Source organism: Hetaerina americana, unplaced genomic scaffold (genome assembly GCF_022747635.1).
Source record: "Hetaerina americana unplaced genomic scaffold, ioHetAmer1.1.p SCAF_8, whole genome shotgun sequence".
Lineage (NCBI taxonomy): Eukaryota > Metazoa > Arthropoda > Insecta > Odonata > Calopterygidae > Hetaerina > Hetaerina americana.
The window spans coordinates 64,270,029-64,289,800 of record NW_027287427.1 but is presented as its reverse complement, the minus strand read 5'-3'; the positions used below and the strand labels follow the sequence as shown (position 1 = coordinate 64,289,800).

Below are 19,772 nucleotides of genomic sequence, written 5' to 3'. Positions count from 1 at the left end.
TACTTGGTAAATACTTAATCTTCCTTCTTCCAGAGATTATTAATTCAACTAATTGAAGAGCATTGATGCTGGATTTTTATGTTTTTATTTATTTGTTTAACGATTGATGGTTTTCATTCTTCTTTAGAATAGCGCAGGATTTACTATAATCTCAGCAGTAGATATATGTTTCCAATGCTACAGTGAATTGATTATGATACTATTCGCTGTTGATGTGGACGATTTAAAAAAATATGGGCTGGGTTTAAGTAAAACTAGGAAAAATAGTTCAACGAATTAATATTTATATTAAAAAATATTTTTAGTTAAAGTAAAAAAAATACATAAAAATTTCATTATTTATATTTTTGATGGTGTTCTTTATCATCATCGTGGGGTTTCGAGAGACCAGGTGAGAGCCGTGTGAAGTTCAGTATTTGAAAGTGGTGGGGTAACTTTTTATTCCTGTGCTACCTCTCGGTTTTACTAGGATTGCTATCAATTAGAAAACCGCCCTGCTTGAATTCGAAATCGGACTGTTGAAATGCGTCACCCACGGCTTGTATTCGAAATACTCTGGACAAAAATCATGATTTCTACCCAATGAGGTACCATTCAAGACACCATACCGTTCGAAAATATTGTTCCTTTGCTTTATTTTTTCATAGTTAAGCAATAGCCAGAATAGGACATGGCAAGTATGTATAAAAAGGAACTTTTCGTTTACGCTGATTCAGCAACCAACACAGGAGGACCATGCTAAAGATTTTTTGAAACCAAAAACATATTTTCGCTTTTTAAATGGTTTCAAAGATCTATTATGACTTTAAAATTATTTGCTAATTTTAGAAATATATTATAATTGGTAATCATCCCAAAAATAATATCCAGAAAGTAAACTTCGTTTTCGTGTAGGTTGAGAGGTAGTGGAGGGAGCCGAATTATTGCTGTATTGATGCACACAGGAAGGCAGTACGCCTCAACCTATGGTCGCGCGGCTTGTCCTTAGTTAACAATAGCGAGCCAAAATGAAAAACACAATTGAAAATCACGCAAAATGTGTAGGTCGTTCAGTGATAAGGTTTTTACCGATGAAAAAACTTCAAAGCTGCTGACATTTATCGGGAAATTTGTGTTCTGTACGGACCAGACGTGATGAGTGACATGAGTCGTGAGTCAGTGTTGTAATTAGTTTAAGAGTGAACGTAAATATCCATAATGATGACAGAAGTGGCCGTCCGTCTGCGGTGAACAATGAACTGCTCCGGAAAATTGACGAAAAGTTCGTGGTAACAGGTGTTTTACGATATTTGAAATCTTTAGAAAGTTGTCCACCGATTTTTGCACTTTTATTCCATGGAGACATGAGTGAAAAGTTAGGCTACTGCTTATTTTTTGCTACTCTCGACGAGGAACTTCAAGATGCCGTAATCGGTTGGCTGCGATTTTAAAGCGGCAGAATTTGATGTTGAAGGAATTTGAAAATTCGTTCAGAGATATTACGAATATTTAAATGTTTAAAAAATGTGTATACAAATCGTGGCGATGCATAGTTTTGAAATGAAAATAATATATTTTCTGTATCTATTCTACTAGACTTTTTATAGCATAACAGAGGTTACTTTCTGGACAATATTCGTAAAAACGATTTGGGTCTACGGTATTGCCTTATTCAGGTCCCCATAACTGCCCCTTTCATGCCGCCCTCATATCAATTTCCCATATCATTCTCGTCTTGCCATTTACCTTTCCATTAAATTGTTCATTATACGTACTTTAGCCTTGAGCATATCTCATATGTAATGTTCACGTTTTATCTTTTTATCTTTAAAATAGTCTTCAACTACACTTCTAAGTACTTTCTCATTTTTCTCTTTAAAAACTTAATTTTTCTATTCTTTTCCACACCGTCGTCCAAAAATCAATCAAATGAGACACATTATTCTATCAAAGAACGTATTTAATAATTTTATGCTACACTCAATGTTAAATTGTTAACTAGAATATGTTCATTGCTTCTCTCGAATTGAAAGTTCCCTCGTTATTGCAAGTGCATCCTTTTATTAATTTTTTTCTATTTCATAAATATTAGTAAAATAATTCGGTCATATAAATACAAAGTGTTGCCATTACCGTGAATTAATCGACGATGGTGTTTAAGATTTAATACTGTCAACATTTGTAACTGTTTATTTTTCCTTTTTATAATTCTTTAATTGGACTGCCCAAGGATTTATTGTAGTGAGGACGACAGAATTACCACTGCCACTGTTTGGCATGATGGTTCACCCCAGTGGGCTGAATCTTGAAAAATGTTTCTTAGAATTCTCTCTCTTGATTTAGCCCACAGCATTTTCATTGTAAATAATAATGAAATAGTTCCCAGTTGCACTGATAATTTGTTTTAAGTGAAAACTATCTCTTGAAACGAACTCCTCACCGGGAACAAACACCTCTACTGCCTACTGGCTGTTGTACTTAGACCTTGTTGTATATATTCTTCTCTTCCGTGGCCACGGGGCTTTTTCCCATTAGTGATCCATCATTCATCGCCCATTTACCCATTGCAAAAGGCAAGTATTAATAATACTGGAATGTATTATTTTTCATGAAAAATCCTCTCATTTTCATATTTTACTCGTCGAAATTTTGAACAAATTTTAACGTATAAAATATTTCATGAGGCAGAATAATTACAAAAATGGCAATGATTCTGTCTTCACCTACAAATTAGTTATTTAGCTAAGAAGGGATTTATTTCCATAGTAGTCTGAATAATTAATTATGAGGTGGTTTTCTTTTTTACTACAGATAATTAAATCGTATCAGAGTTTAGAATAGAGAGTATTATGATTAAGAAAAAATTACCCTTTTCAATCTTCAATTAGGAAAAGATTCAATTAGACCGAATATTTGATTAGATCGATGCTCTGGAAACTTAGGTTGGAGGTGATACCCGAGGCAATGGTGACTTAAAGGACAAAATGAGTCCAGTTTTACACGTGGTGTCAGAAATTCTTTGTATTAGGGTATTAGCTTGTATTAGGGTAAGAATGACGCAGAGAACACTTTTAAAAATTATTTTTTAAAATACAAAAGAGTTATACAAAAATAAAAAAAATATTTTTGAACTCTAGTAAAAAATAAGTAACATCTAATTAAAATGTTCTAAGAAATACCCAGCCCTTATTTACCCAAAAATAAGCAAAATGTCTCACCTGAAGATCATGCCAGCTGCAAAAGCGCCCTCTGAAAGTAACATTGGATCAAAGGGATCCCATTCTTCTCTGGGATACCAAGGGTTACCCCCTTTCCAATATTCCCTCTACAAAACGAAAAAAGTTCGCAAATTATATATACTTGTTAGCGTAGTGTTAAGGTGGGTGAAACCACTCCGACTTCCATGAAAATTTTTGACTGTTTTTATTGTAATAGTGAGCTGCAACACACGAATAATGTGTTTTGATGAGTGAAAGGCTTAATTGATATGAATGAAAATAAAAAGGCAGTAAAAATTCTCCAAAGAATATGATGTTTTGCTAAACCCCTAATAATTCACCAAAATGTTCATTTTATGTACATGTATTGATTATTAGATCACCTTTAAAGCCTTTTTTATACAGAGAGGAATAAGTTTACCATGTTCTTACGGTAGTGTGCCACGAGACTAATGAGAATCATATTCCATGTACTCATGACGTAATAATTTACGCAATCTTTTTTTCATCGAAAATCACACATTTTAATTTTCTCAATAGGTCGAATAAAATTTGAAATAATAGTGAATAAAGAGCCTCATTCTCATGAAAATTTTGATCGTACCCCTCTATTCACTGAATTTAACACAGTCACGCCATTTTACTGAGTTTATAGTCAAATCAATTTTAGTAAACTAGTTATGCATTTAATTTTCAACGAAACTCAGGCCTTTGCATGTAATTGATCTATAAATGAGTAGTATTACAATTGCAATTTAAATCGTTGCTCAGAAATTTGGACCGTATGGATTCGTTCTCTAACACATATTTCCTTACCAATGCTATGAACCATGATACAGCTCTCAACATAATCCATATGGTATAAAATATATTTGTTATCCAATCCACAATGTTCCAAAGGTCCGATATGTATTCCAGTAACCCATCTTGCCATAGAGTTGTAACTTCACTCCATATTAAGCCTAAAAATAATAGAAGGAGAATATTTGCTTAATATACGGATACTATCTACGGAGGTTGGATTTTGGCTTTTAATATTATGCCTATTTAGTCTTGGTATTCCTATACAATGGAAGTATATTAGGAATAATGCTTTACTCATGTAGTCATATATTTTCGAGGCAAATATAAAAAACAATGATATGACCCACATTCATGCCAATGGACTAGATGAAGAAATTATTTAATTTTGTATACGCGCATATAATTGATCATGACGTCACTGTTGATTTTATTCACAATTTACTTCTAATGCATTCAAAGTGGTTAGAGAAAAATAGGCAAATTAAAAGCATTGTTTGACATAGAAAATGAGGAATATTACAAAAAGAAAAGCTTTTATCCCCGCGTTCATCCCCTTTTAGGTCAATATTTACGTGATGAAATAATTAACTTTTCTACTCCATATACCATGATCAATTTTCACCGTGGAGTCACGTTTTCAAATTCAATGAGAAAATTCTGATAATTACGTCAGGGAGTGCAAGTGGAAGTGGTTATACCAACTTCCAGGCATTCAGAAGAAGAAATATAAGAAATATGCGGACAAATAGGTGAGAAGTAAAAGGAAAGGAGAACCTAATTGCGATGGGAGACAGGAACGCTGAGATCAAAAATGGCCGAAAGGGAAGCAGCGTGGCGAAACAAAACGCTGCAGGAGAAAGACTAACAGAATTATGTAGCGAGAAAAATCAAGATATAAATAGTAATCACAACCTAGTGTGTATATCATTTGAATGCTATATAAAAAGATGGGGAAAGTGGCACAGGAAGTGGAACCCAAAGTTTTTGGAGGAAAAACGAAAAAGGCAGATGTTGTTCTATCTATAGAAAAATAGAAGGAACAAAAAAAAATTATAAAAAGTTACTAATCCAAGCCATGCAAGAGCGCAATAAGGTCAACAAAGAGTCAGTAAAAAGCTAGAGCGATGGAATCAAAGGCAACATTAGAAGGGAAACGGTTAATGAACCGGGGAACAGAAAATTCGGAAGAAGGAAAACAAAATTTCACAGCGTCCTATATAATAATGTAAATATAATAGTGAGAGATGAAGGTAGTAAATAGTGATGAAGGGTTAGATATAAAACTTTACCAAGGGCCCAAACCATTTCAAGATGAAGACGAAATCGGGATAGAAGAAAGAAAACGCGGCCCAGAGATACTGAAAAGTGAATTCGACAGAGCCGTGAAGGACCTGAAGAAACAAGCCACTAGAAGTCACTGAAATAAACGGAGAATTAATCAAGGTATTCGGGTCCAAAGTAAAGGATACCCTTTTTAGAATGAGCCCCCCACAAATTAAGCTACAGCAGAGAGAAGCTACCAGATAGATTCAATGAGACTTTGATTTTTACAATACCGAATGAACTTAGAACAAGTAAATACGAAGAATTATCTGACATCAAATCTGATTGATATAATTGATGGTTGCCGGCGTAACTTTATGGAATCGATTCATATTGGAAATTAAAAAATAGTAACTCTGTGATTCCATTGAAAATTCATTACGAGACGATCCGGGTTTCGATGTTAAGCGTCATCTTCAGATCAGCGAGCATTTGAGATTCCGACTTTTTACGTCAGGATACCTTAAGAGGACGTTGGACGTCGAAAACCGGGTCGTCTTGTAATAAATTTTCAGTCGAATCACAAAGTTATTTTTTTCATTTCCAATAAAATCTGATGTCTCACGTATCAAAAGCACTTGGAAAACTAGCTGAAGAATGAGAGGAAAGGTAGAAGAAAGTCCCACGGCAAACCAATTTGGAAGGAAACCCCGAGGAACAAGAGGGGCTAAGCTTGAGGGTACTGCCTGAAAAAAAGTTACGTTCAGACATGCCATGATATGTGGCATTTGTGGACTTTGAGTTGGCCTTCCACAACGTCAAATGGAACAAGCTGCTCAAGGTACGTGTTAGGAGTGTAGGAGGAATAAAAGAAGCGCAAATTTTGAGCATCAAAGAATTCATGGCGAATAGTGAATAAATTAGCAGGTTCTGATTCGCAGATAGCATTACAGTAGAAGCAGAAACGTGAGAGGATCTGCTAGCAACTCTGAATACTATGGACCAAGTATTTTGTGAATATGATATTATCAAGGACAAAACTAAAGCTCTCTTGTGTGGAAGACAGAACCTGGGGGAAAGTATCACACTTTGAGGAGTGAGACTAAATAAAGAAAGTGAAATCCTTCGTCTACCTGGGTGGTGGTAGTATAACTTGGAATGTATTAATCAGAGATCAAGCATGATGGTGAACTTGAGAGTTATGCGGTAATTCAATTCCATAATTTTGAGACGAGCCCAGATCGATCCATCAGAACTACGCCCTGGCGTTCCGCCACCGGCGCCATTAGCGCCGGCTCTAGGCGCTCATAGCTCCAGCTGCAGAGAGCCTTTTAGACGGAATGTGGCGAGGTTTCCCCTTGTGGGAACCACAAAAGCTACATCTGCGGTCCGAAATCAAGTGAGAAAAAGCTCCGGCCAAAAAGACGTTCATGATTAACAGGACAATACTATGGTCGAAGATCATAAGGTTGCAAACAATGAAGAACCTCATCAAAATGTTCGTATGAAACAATTCACTCTACGGACCAGAGGAATGAAACTTGGGAAAAGTGAGCCAGCGAATAATGTGAACCAATGAAACTTGGTGCTGTAGAGGAACGTTGAAGATTATATTGAAAGACTAAGTGACGATCGAAGAAGTATTGTATACTAGAAGAGGAAAGGACCATATAATGAGAACTCTAGGGTGAAGATAAACATAAGTTGGGAACACCTTGAGGCACAAATAGTTAGAAAGGTAATAGAATTAAATATAGAAGGGAATATCCCGTACAGTAGAACAAGAGATAGGTAAAAAGGAAATATTAAGACGGTGTAAAACCATGTAGCTATCACAGGACAAAGGAATTGATACTGAATAGAGAAGAATGGAGGGCATTGGAAAACCAACCTTATGATTTAAATATTGATGGTGACGTAGAATGAATAATATAAATGATATCTGACTAATTTTGAATAACAATTTGTGCTTAAACTTCAGAATGTGCTTTGGCTTATAATTAGCTAATTTAATCATTTAAAACTAACTGATAACGTATAACATGACAGCCCACTCCACCAGGCCAGGTAATGAGCCACGTTCCCTTCGTTTCCAGTCCTCCAAAACTGTCTGCATCCATGCGGTACCAAACCATTCGATCACCAGATATTCAGCCCGTTGAGAAGCAAGGCCCAGCAGCACTAAAAATACAGGGAAATTGGCAATCAGAATCGCAGAAAGCCATTGTAAAATGAATTGATTAAATCTAAATTTCAGTCATTATATTTTAGAACTATTGGGAAGAATTGCTTAGTAGCATTGATATATGAGGGGATATGTTGATGAAATGCTTAAATTGACTCGAAATATTATTATTAACTGTATTAAAAGCCATAGGAATGTCGCAGTATTAAAAATATTATTTTATATTAAGTAATTTTTATCAGGATATTTCTGTCTACGCTATAACTAAAAATTTGCGATCATTTGTTAAAATCTGTATTGAGTATTAACTGTAAATAGTTGCACGCAATTTTTTACCGATCATATGCTTAAAATATTAAAATTTTCAGTATTTTTTAGATATTAAGGTAACAGCATTAGCTTTACTGCCAAATTCTACCGTAAAATTATACCCATTAATTTTAAAAGTACATATTATTATAAAAGTATATATCATAGTTGACAATTTTTGCAGAATTTATTTTCAGAGGGTAATCTATACGTGAATATTTAAGTAGTAATACTATTTTGTTCGATGTCAACTTGCCTTACCTTGAAGGCATTTTTAATCATGCCTGGGAAGAATTGTGGAGAAAATATATTAGCAATAAATCTAAATTTACTAGGCATAAATAGGTAAAAATATGAATAAATTATGTCGTTAATGGATTAACCCTTTCATGTTATCTAATTGACACCTGAACTGAGGGTCAGCGAAAGAATTTGAGCTCTACGCTTGGGTCAATCAAATATGAGGTGGGAAATGCCACCGTATGGGGAATCATTTTGGTTTTAATGATGGTAAAAAGAATAAGTTTAATGAATTTACGTCCTTGCCCAATATTACTTTTCAATACCTGTTACGTCCCGACCATTTAATTATCTAGTTGGGTGCGTGCGCTCTCTGAATTAGTCTGATTCAATTTAATTTTAGGAAAAAGTTTTATAGAATTATTTTGGTTCAGGTGAAAGTGAATATATCATAGATAGATATATTATAGATTTTTGACCGTTATAGATTTTCTAGATCCACTACTGGCCTCACCGAAGATGGGGCCTTTGGCGGATCTGGCCTCTACACTTACTCAGGAAAAAGGCATATGAAGAGGAATGGGAGATGAATTTGACGAAAGGCTTCTGCATGAATTTCGCTTTTTCCGAGTCTGGCATCAACTGGGAGCACAGGCTGTTGATGGGGAAGCTGGCTCCAAGTTTCCCGACCTCCAACAGCTGCGCAGCCATGGTCTTTCTTCGAAACCCAGGCAAACCGTCGTACCATATCTTCGCCAGTAGTTGCTGCACGTTCGGATGAGCGACAAACTGTAAGGATGGAAGCATACTTTATTATATAACGAGAAGATGAATTAGGTTCGTAAACTCCTCAAGCCAGTACGGCCTCGTCGCCTCCACATATCTCACTCGGTTGCGAAGAGCCTCTTCGGTAAAACTGTCATAATTAGAAACGAATATAACAAGACCCTTAAACTCAATTCGTCTAGCCAACCCGCACTTCACCGAGGCCATAAAAGCTTTACCTTCCAACAAACGCTTCAACATAGACGTGCAATGATATTTACAGTCAAACTCCTCAAACAAAACAACATTATGATAACCAGGATACAAATCCTGGTAAGCAAATTTACCTACATCAGGAAGGAAAACGTATTCCATATTACGTGAACCAAGAATATGTTCAACGTAAGACGTTTTCCCACAATTACTATCCCCATATAAAAACAATTGACTCCTTTTATGAGAAAAGTCTTTTATGGCTTCGTTGAACCAAATCGCAACCTCGTACGCCCATCCCAAATATGTCACTTCCACACTTTTAAAAGTTAAAGGACACTTCGCATTAGCCTTATATTCATTAAAATACGATTGCAAAAATTTATACCGTGAATGATGTTCCGTTACAAAGGGATGCAAAAAAGAAAACTTCTCATTACTAGAAGCCCAATGAAATAAACGATAATTAAAATTTAATTTACTAATACTTACATTTGTTAATAAACCAGTGTCCTCCTTCGAGATATACTTTAAACAAGATCTCGCAGATCTACAAGGTTGAACATCAACATTAACACCAGGAAAATATGATTCAATCAATTCACGGACTTGTGCACAACACAGTTTATGGTTAAAGTTCAACCAGCAATGTACATGATAATCAACTGAATTAGATGATTCAGAATTTTCTTTAGATATACAATAACTTGTAAGATCACTTCTGAAAACATCTAACACATCAACACGAGTTAGACTTTTCTGGGGATCGCTCAGGGTTACGAAAAACTGCAACCCACCCGTTCGATGTCCTGAAAGGAAGTGAAAATTTTCTAAGTATTTCATTTCCGTACGCGCATAGGTTATTCTAGTGCGCGTACGGAAATAGCCCCGCCCATTTTCCCCTTATCTACAAACCGGAAGACCCCCCACCCAGTCGACAACGCCACGATAATGACGACGGAAACCACGTCCCCAAGACATCGTGAAACGTTGTCGGTTATAATCCCAAATGGTATTCCTTTTCAAATCAAAATAAATGGCATATGGAATATAATCCAGACGCCCCGAAACTACAATGAAAATAGTAACCAATTTACCAACATCATACGGCATTACACGATAAAACATAATACACGCCAAAAAAATATCCACTGGTAAACCATTACAAATACTAAATAAAGCTAATTCCCGAATTTGTCTAGCCAACAATCTTCCACAGTACATCGAAAAATTGATGTATTGCGGCCATCTTTCACACGGCACTGTCGAAATTCGGGATATTGCCCGAATACATGCGGAAGGTTCAGCACGCATAAATCCCACCAATCTGTCCATGTTAAAATTGGGTATTGATGACAATTGTAAAAGCACATTCTGAGGGAGCGACAGGAGCCGCACCAAACGAGAGTTACCTCGTCGCTTAAGAATTGTTTGTTGAAGTTCGCCGTCCGGTATATTTGCAGCCATCCTTTTATAGTACTGTTCCCAAGTTGCCGTCCCGTGATAAATAACACAACAGAGTTGTGTTATTTATCACGGGACGTTTTATTTTGCATGAAGTTCTGCATGCATTAAAATTTTCAATTCATGTCAACCCTACCTGATTGTGTATTCATGTACCCAAACAACGAAAAATATTTCAACGGCCAGGTGTATTCCTTTGGTTGAATAAACAAACTTACTGAACATATCAGTGACGTGGCAACAATGATTTAGACCGTGATTAATGGGGATTAATTCGTCCAATGATACCTCATTAGTTAATTTTAATTCTTCTCATCTGTAGCGGTTTCAATAATTTATTTTCTGAAAATATTTGACTTTCTCTGTCTATTTAAACGTAGATGGGTTGTTAAAAATGCTTAAAGATTAAATATTTATTACATTTTTCGGTAGTGTTCGAAGTATTTATGCATACCTCTTATGATTCATGCATTCATTGGTACCTCTTTTAATTTTACAATTACCAACTATCTAGCATAAATTAATTTTGAAATTATAGTTTTCATACCAATTATATACAAAATTTTGAACGGACTTCACCTGCTTCTGCTTGTATTTGATAGCCAGTTTAAGACGCTCCAAGGTTTGCCTTTCCCCTGGCTCCCATGCCTCACCGGTTGGATTGTGGTTCAGCATCGTTTCAAGCTCAAACGACGTCCTTGCATGATCCAAAAGGGAAGTTGCAAAGGTCTGTGTTGCTGCTCGCATTTCCTAGAAATAATATTTTACATATTAAAGAATTTCAACGTGACGGCTGATCACGAAGTACCAAAGATACTCGTACACTTTGTCACGAATAAATTGCGGATCTTGTTTGACAATTTTAACTAAGCATATGAATGTTACTGTAGTTTTTTAAAATATCTATCTCCATGCTTGTAAATGCTGGGGGACGAGACGTATATGATGATGTTATGGCCCACCTTTGATATTAGATAAAAGCATTCTTCGGAATGAAAGTTCAAGTGGTTCACGACTCATTCATAACTGTCATAGTAGTGAAATATATGTGAAGGGTAGAGGAAGAACCAGATCTAGGAAATTATTTAGCTTTCCAAATCCATTTGCATTTGTTGAGATGGCCAATTTTTTAAAATGAACTCAATCCAGCAGAATATGGTTACACATTTGTTAATCACGAATTAAAGAGAGAAAGATGTCTGGAGAGGAGGCCTTACACTGTACTCGAGACGAAATTCCGTTTCCATCCTGCTCAGTCGCCGCAGTTCCCAGGAGAGTTCGAAGGCAGAGAGGAGCGGGTCCCGACTGGAGAGGGATATGAGAGATGGGCTAGTCAAGGCTCGGTATGCGTTGATCCTTGACTGAGAGTGTCGCAGGGAATCGGTCTCACTCGACGACACACACTCGTCACAACCGCATCTGTGTGGCAAGGAGGGATGTAGGTGAATAAATTTAAACCACAGCCAGTACTTAACTCTTCTTTGCGATCTTCATCGTTTTAAATTGAAATATGTTAAAGCTTGTACATTACTTTGAAAAAAATCAAAGGAAGAGATATGAGAGAAAATATTGTTGTTTAACATCAGAGAGTTGATTAGGAATAAATGCCCACCACAGTCTGATATTAGCATTTCCAGAGGCTGTCCAAAGTGGCTACTGTAACGAAAATGTTAAACTCAAAATTAGTATCCTAAAACATAGACAAGTTTACGTTACATGCGTGCATTGCATGAAGGTTTTATAAAAACGCACAAAGACAATTAATGATTCTAATTAAGTACATGAAATATTAAATAAATATTATTAAGCGCAGTATTTTTAAACATAAATTTCAAGATATTATTGTGTGTTAATTTGATGTAAATTCCGATGCCGATTCCCGTGCCGATTATGATTTCCCAGGAAGATCTAGTACCCGAAAAATCACATAGCTTGGGTGGAGCTGCAGGTACCCAGAGACTTGCCCGGGAATCGAACCCGGTTGCCTCCGGTCCAACGCTCTACCCCTTACATATATATATATATGTATATATATATATATTTATATATGTATGCATATATATCTGTATATAACAAACATACATTATACATACGTACATTTCGACGATGCCAAGCACTCTCGAGAGCAGTATGAACGACACAATGGAGAACACAAAAATATAAATAGAAAACATGTGAAAGGAAAACCACAGTTAAGAAAGCAAAAGCTTCTAAAGCTTATATATATATATATATATATATATATATATATATATATATATATATATATATATATATATATATATATATATATATATATATATATATAATTTGGTCTAGAATTTTGCAGTATTTTAGAAAAAAATTGTACATTTTTGCGTTTATTTAACGATTTTTAAATTTAAATGGAATATATTTTTAATTTTGTTTTTTGCCCAACACTTTCTGATGCTGCACACGTGTTCTGTTGTGAAAAATGTTTGTAGAATTAGTTATAATTTGGTAAGTAAGCTTTCGCTATTCACTTTTAATAGAGGCCTAACTCAAAGCGGTGTCTTTGCGTTACGTCATGAAAAATGTAAAATTGTAGATAAAATTAATTTTTAAGAAGATTTAATATTTATTGCGTGGAAGATTAGACTGACTTGGATTAAACACTTGAGCAGTCTACGTAGCACTCCGCATAGAAGAGAGTAAGATGCCCATTATCATTGCAAAAGAGTGTTCAAAATTTCTATCAATATGCCTTTTTTCAAGAATAAGTCTTAATTGTTGATATTTAATGTTTGATTTGTTAAAAAATTAATCTTTCTCTTTTCAATTGTATCGTACCTTACGTCATGAGGGACTGGTAGTGTAGCACCTCTGTCCAATAGAATCTTGAGGATCTCATAGTTGTTCATATGTGCTGCCAAAATGAGAGGCGTAATGTCGGGAGTGAAGTTTGATGCGGAACGATCCACGGCCTCCCAACTCTGAAAGAAATGGGACACACGGTTATTCTTTAAAAAATGAAGTTGTTCAGCATAATTTGAAATATCCAACCATGACTAAAAATTATTTTTTTCGATTGATATGGTCGATAGACGTATGGCTCTTAATTACGCACTAAAAATTTCCCCTTGATTGAGAGTTTATTTTGTAATTTTTGATTAATTAACGGAATTAATGATTTTGATGAATCAATGAAATGAAAGTATTTTATTTTAATTTTAGGAGTCTGGTGATGGAAAAAAAGGAAGTTTATGACAATAGAATTCAATACTCCAGAGAGAGTAACGTAACAGTAAGGATATGGGTTGTTAAAAGCATTGCAAAATCGATAGTTCACCGATGAAAATGCAGGAGGGTAAGTCAATAAGTAACTTGCAAAACTAGGTAGGGGCAATAACAATCAAAGTAAGGTCCTGAAATTCATTTCTTTTTCTGCTTTATATATAATAAATTACTATATTTACTGTGTAGATTTAGACATCCAATCTCTTTACAAGTCCTTGATAGCCGGCAGCCAAGAAGTCTTGTTTGCTGTCGCAGCCGACGAGTCTTAGACTACGGCATAATTATTTTCAAAACATTGGCCACTCAAATGATTTTTTAGAGGCCCGAGCAGAAGAAAACCACTGATAGCTAAGTCGGGACTGTACTTTGGATGTTTCTAGCGTTTCCAATGAAATGTTTATAACAACTTCTAAGCTTTTCTTGCGACTTATTTATTAACTTACCCTCGTATTTCTCTACATTTCATTGACGTCAGATATTGCATTTTACTTACCGTACACTATCGACTTTCTGCGGACGAAAGCGGTATTATGTAGAATGGGTTGGCATGGTTTTGTGCTGGGAATCAAGGCTTTTGAGAACATTTCCCGGGAAAATAATGTAAGTTGGCCACATGTCATTGCATGCAGGGTCGATCCCGAAAGTAAGTACAACAATAACCGAGAAAAAATTACTGCTGATCAAAGTCAAAATTACTAACATTCTTCAAAAGTTCACCCTTGTGCATCGACACACAGATGTTAGCGCCTTTCGCGGTACGCTTCCAGGAAGGCATTTGACGAAGACCTCGTTCAAACACCTCATCACAGCCTCTTTATTTATTTTCCAGCGTTCCAAAATGGTTGCCTTTCAAGCTCATTTTTATTCATGTGAACAAAAATAGTTCTGGCAGTGTTTCATCGGGGTTGTAGGGCGAACGGGGCAGCGTTGAATTCTTGCGTTTGGCCAGGTATTCGGGGTCATGAGGAAGGCGGTGTTTGAGGGCGGGTTGTCGTGATACAACCTCCGGTTGGCAAAGCTCACCTTCCTGACGCGTTACACTCTTTTCTGCAGTCTTTCGAGGACTTCCATGTAAAACTTAATCTTTACGTTCTCTTCCTGAGGCACAAATATTTTGTGGAAAAGGCCTTTTGAGTCGAAGAAGATGACGAGCATAGCGATATTTATTTTTTGGTCAGCTCCTGGAAACAGCACACCCAGACATTGCTTTTTACATGGAAACTCATTGCATACTAACGTGAAGCACGCACCTTTGAGTACCTCAAATAGTAACCTCTTCTATGGTTAATCTTCTCCAGTGAAACATCGTTACCTTCATCTAAATGTACGTAGGTTCTTGTATCGCCGATTCATTCTTAACTCATGGATATTTTTGACACAGCTGTTATTACTTCGGATGAATAAAAAAAATTGTTTTGACTCACGTATGGTGTTCCTGGCTCATGATTCTTTTCCTCCCATTCCAGCAAAACTTCAACGGCTTCTACGTACTCTTCCTTGATAGCATGAAGTAGGGAGTCCTGAAATAATTAGCACATATGAATCATAATCGCATTTCATGTTCTTCTATATGTTTACTAAATGTGTTTCCAAGCTTTTTTGTTCTTGCAGCAAGTAATTATCGATTTTCAACCTAATAATTTTATTTTAGATACATTTACGTATTTTAAAATACATTTTCTAAAAAAATGAAATATCCATCTTTTTACAGGCATGAGCAAATTTATTAAAATATTTGCAACATAAATAGTGATTCTATGGTGGTCATTCAAGTAGTAAGTTTAGACTTAAGTATATATTAATTAAAATGTATCATTAGAAATTATATCATCTCTGGGTACTTCTAAATATAAGGAACATATCAATTCAAACTTCCAGAAAATATTTAAGAAAAAAAAAACTAGTTTCAACATTGACACCTATTGCATTAAGTAACATCAATGTTTTGTATCCAATGCAAAACATTAATGAAGCATTCCTTTAATGCATTTTCTCATTTTATTTGAGAATAACTCGAAGGGACTACTTTATAGAACTCAAGGACATACCTTTACTTTGATTTCATACTCGAGGAGGATACGAAGAAGTTCTATGTTTTCATTTTCAATGGCAGCAATAAGAGCGGAGCGGTTGAGGGAATCGACGCAGTTGATGTCAAGCAGTTCAGGATTATCTTTGGCTTCTTCTAGCAGTCTATGTGGAAAATAAATTTTCAACCATTCGTGTAAGCTTTCATATCCGGAAGATATTTGCGTATTGCGGCATATAATTAGGTTTAACTTAATGTCATAGTTTTTATAAAAAAAATATATTCAAAAGGATACTTTACACGCCACAGAACCGTTTTACATGCTTAAATTTCAATTTATCTGGCCTAAATTATTTAAATAATAATGAAAATCAATTTACATTAATGATGGTGACATGATAATGAAATACAACTTTTAAGATCGCATAATATGATAAGTTAAAGCTGATTTGTTGGAAGAAAATCTATGTCAATCATTTGTTTATGAGTATGAATGCAATCAAGAACATGTAAAATGAGTATAATTTCAACAGCCATTTGCAACTGTTCCTGTAATCGAAAATAAAATACACAACTACAAGAATTATCGTTTTTTTTTAGATTATACATCTAAATATGGAAAGAATAATTTCTGTTCGGTAAAGTAGATCAGCAATTATACTAGTTTTTTAATGCCATCAAAGAGCATGGATTCAAATTTTGGTATTTTATTGATCAAAGTAATGATTCCAATCAATACCTTTTTATGCTCCTTTTAGCTAAGACCTAAAATAATGTTATTTCCTTATTCATTGTTGAGCATGAAATAAAATTAATTAATATAATATTAAAATGAATAATTCTGACATTAGATTGAAATAATTTGAAAACATTTAGCATAATCTCATATGTTTAGGAAGAATAGGGCCAGTCCTATTTGCGTCCGCAATAGGTATTACAGTTCTAAAGATATTCTTTGGAATTGTGGTATAAACATTTCTTTTACTTCTAAATATTTCTTCAACGTAGTTAATCAATGCAAAAGATTTCTCGTAGAATAAATAAAAAATACATGGATATGTTGCCAGTAAATGTTATTAATTTCAAATTATAGTTACTTGCAGAATATTCCGTAGCAAGTAAGCATACCGAAAAGTTAACAAAATATTTTAATTTTATTTATTATAGGGATATGGAAAGAAGAGAGTTAACCCTATGAAATAATTTTTAGATAATTATATCCAGTTTGTCACTGCAAATCATTTTCAATATCTTCACTGCTATAGGTATATTCTTTATTGTTTGCGACCTAGCCACCTGTTGTTAAGCACGCATCATAGAGAAATCAACCATAAATGGAAAATCCCCAGAACTCGAAGTTCGTTGTATTAATAGAGTCCATATCATATTGAATTTAACATTTGAATTGATAAATCAATAATAAATAAAAATTCACATTTAGAAAACCATTATAACAACACTTATAACGGCAAAAATTAAACTGAATTGCTTATCGGGAGAAACATGATTAACTGTTTGAAGCAGTGGTGGATTTAGAAACCTATGAGGGGCGGTCGTTTTACATACATTATTTAATAACACTTTTACCCGACTGAAAGTTTAAAATCGGGTTCAGTCAAAACCTAATCTCACCACACGTAGAGATTGAGAGGCGCTTTTTCATAGAATAATTCTGTACTCGTTGGAAGGCAGGTATTCAAACGCAGTGTCGGATATTTGAGAAATATTTAATTTGAATTTTATTAAAACCAATAGTAATACCCAAAGGGAAAGTCTAATATTTGATTTGGCTGATAATTCTCCGAGTATTCCTATAAGATTGTCTATTCGTTGAGAAAATATGACATTTTTATGAATCGAGAGAATCATATCGGCCGCTAGCATACTGGTGTGGTGAAAGTGCGTAGAAATTAAATATAATTTTATACAATTATGAATAAAACTACGGATATTCTTAAACAAATCCATGGAATCCTTAAAGATGAGAAAGCCCGAGGTCTTGGACGCAAACTTGGTACGACTAACCTCCGAACGGATGCGCAGTCTCCCCTCTCGGCGGACAATAGGAACCTCTTCTCCCTCTGCCGGGTCGCCAAGTCCCTCGCCAAGAAGTCCCGAGACAAATGGTCGCTCACCCCACCCGGCCCCCCATTCTGGATCAAGTTCTCCCTCGACTGACTCATGCCCGCCATGCTTGCCTCAGCTGCTCGTCCTCCTTCTCGTCCTTAGGGCTGGGACGACTGCGGCGGGTGGCCCGCCTTCGCCCCCGGTGGTGTTAAGGACTAGGGAGGCTGTGGCCGCGAGGAAGATGCAGACGGCGCTCAGGGCGATGAGGATGACGGGAAGGGGATGGGCAAAGAGCAGTAGGTAGGCGAGGCGCCGGCGGTAGAGGCCAAGGCGGCGGACTGAGGAGCCGCCGGAGGTGATGGGCTGGCAAAACAGGATGACCTTCGGAGCAATGGTACCTGTGAACGAGTGGCGAGATGGGATCTCTTTGTTTCCACCTATATTCATGACGTTGTTAAGTATGCGTATGCGCATAGGGTGGATAGTAACTCCTCCGTATAGCTTCGAGCAATATATTTAAACATTTTTCTCCTTGGATTAATTTAATTTTGCAGTAGTGCACAGTTTAGGTAGTACACTAGGTTTTTCATGGAACCCGTGGCAACACACTAATGTACTTATTAAGATCTAACATTATACACATTTTACTTAAATTCTATAATTATATTACCATAACTCGTTCCTTATTCCTTCATACCCTCTACCTCTTTTGATCTCATAAAGAATACCCATCCTTTCCCTCTCTCTGCCTCGTTTTTCCAGCATTCTCTCTTCGATTACCATCTTCTGAATCTCATTGCCTCTCAAAATCTCCTAAATCCAGTTTTTCTCCTTTCTTTAAATGTCTATCAACAGGTTTTGTCTTCAAAACATCCTCGAAACCCACATTTAAAGGCCACAAATCTACATCTATTGTCTAGACTGAACGACCAAATTTCTGAGCAATACAAAACTAGACTCTCTATTAAAAAGTTCACTGGTCTTTTCTTTTTGTATTTACTTAACTTACTCGTATATGTCTCCGACTCCCACCTCTTTGTTAAAGCTACTTTACTTTACGCAGCATTTCTTTTTTATACTCGAACTACTTTTTCCACCTTTATAAAAAATCCTAAAATGGTGAACTCTTCTACATATTTTAGCGCTGGTCCTGTAACTTTAATATTTATTTTAAACCTCCTATTTTTTTAGAATCTCATTGCCGTTGTTTTTTTGTTTAATTTTCTCCCTATATCTATCTCACTGAATGTAAAATGCGCATGGTATTGTTTGTAAAATTTTGGCTAACTGGTTAGGCAACGCTCGATCATCCACGAATAAAACTGATTTAATAATTTCCACTTCTAATTTTACTCCTTTCATCATCTATTCCCATGCCTCCATTAACATTTTCTCCACATGTTTATTGAAAACAGCAGTTGTAAGTGAAATTCCCCAACTTACTCCCGTTGCCCACCCCCACCCCCAATTCGCTAACCACGCTATTCCTATGATATGGGCATATTAGCTAAACTAATTGAATACGAAATAATAATAACTTATTTAAAAAATAAAGTATTAATAAAATGATTAAATTAAAAAATGCAACGCATTGAAAATGCAATGGCATAACGAAAGAAACGTCTTCGTGTTTTGTTCAATGGTTCTAGCGTGGATGTGCTATTCTGCCTTAATTCAGATTTTAAAAACATCTATCTGAACCGAGATCTTATTTTTAATTTTGATTTTTAATAGGTCTTGTACGCAGCACAACACGATAGCCAATGTAAAAATGATCAAATTTCAAATAATATTTCCATTTTCACTGGTTGTATCAAATATTTCATTCTGCCTAATCTTAAAATGATACGTACCTTCCATGAGAAAACTAGAATAGCCCCCCTTTTCTCATTTTCTATTCAACCCTACGACTATCCGATGTTGACTCTCTCTCCCCCCCCTCAGCAAATTGCTATGTTGCTATCAATCCAATAATCTC

At 35.6% G+C, this 19,772-nt stretch overlaps 1 protein-coding gene across 2 annotated transcripts in view; it reads right to left on the bottom strand.

Moving 5' to 3' along the window:
- LOC139697746 (transient receptor potential protein-like) overlaps positions 1-19,772 on the bottom strand; it is a 47,720-nt gene that overhangs the window by 13,894 nt on the left and 14,054 nt on the right. Inside the window, exons 2-11 of one of the 2 annotated variants that reach the window (XM_071596573.1) lie at positions 17,753-18,192; positions 15,747-15,891; positions 15,123-15,218; positions 13,252-13,394; positions 11,658-11,859; positions 11,020-11,190; positions 8,553-8,787; positions 7,293-7,445; positions 4,014-4,159; positions 3,198-3,304 (exon numbers count right to left, since the gene is read on the bottom strand). In XM_071596573.1, the coding sequence (XP_071452674.1) occupies positions 3,198-3,304; positions 4,014-4,159; positions 7,293-7,445; positions 8,553-8,787; positions 11,020-11,190; positions 11,658-11,859; positions 13,252-13,394; positions 15,123-15,218; positions 15,747-15,891; positions 17,753-17,919 (1,565 nt within the window). In that variant the 5' untranslated portion in view covers positions 17,920-18,192. The remainder of the gene's footprint in view (positions 1-3,197; positions 3,305-4,013; positions 4,160-7,292; positions 7,446-8,552; positions 8,788-11,019; positions 11,191-11,657; positions 11,860-13,251; positions 13,395-15,122; positions 15,219-15,746; positions 15,892-17,752; positions 18,193-19,772) is intronic. The other variant, XM_071596574.1, reaches the window with a different exon arrangement.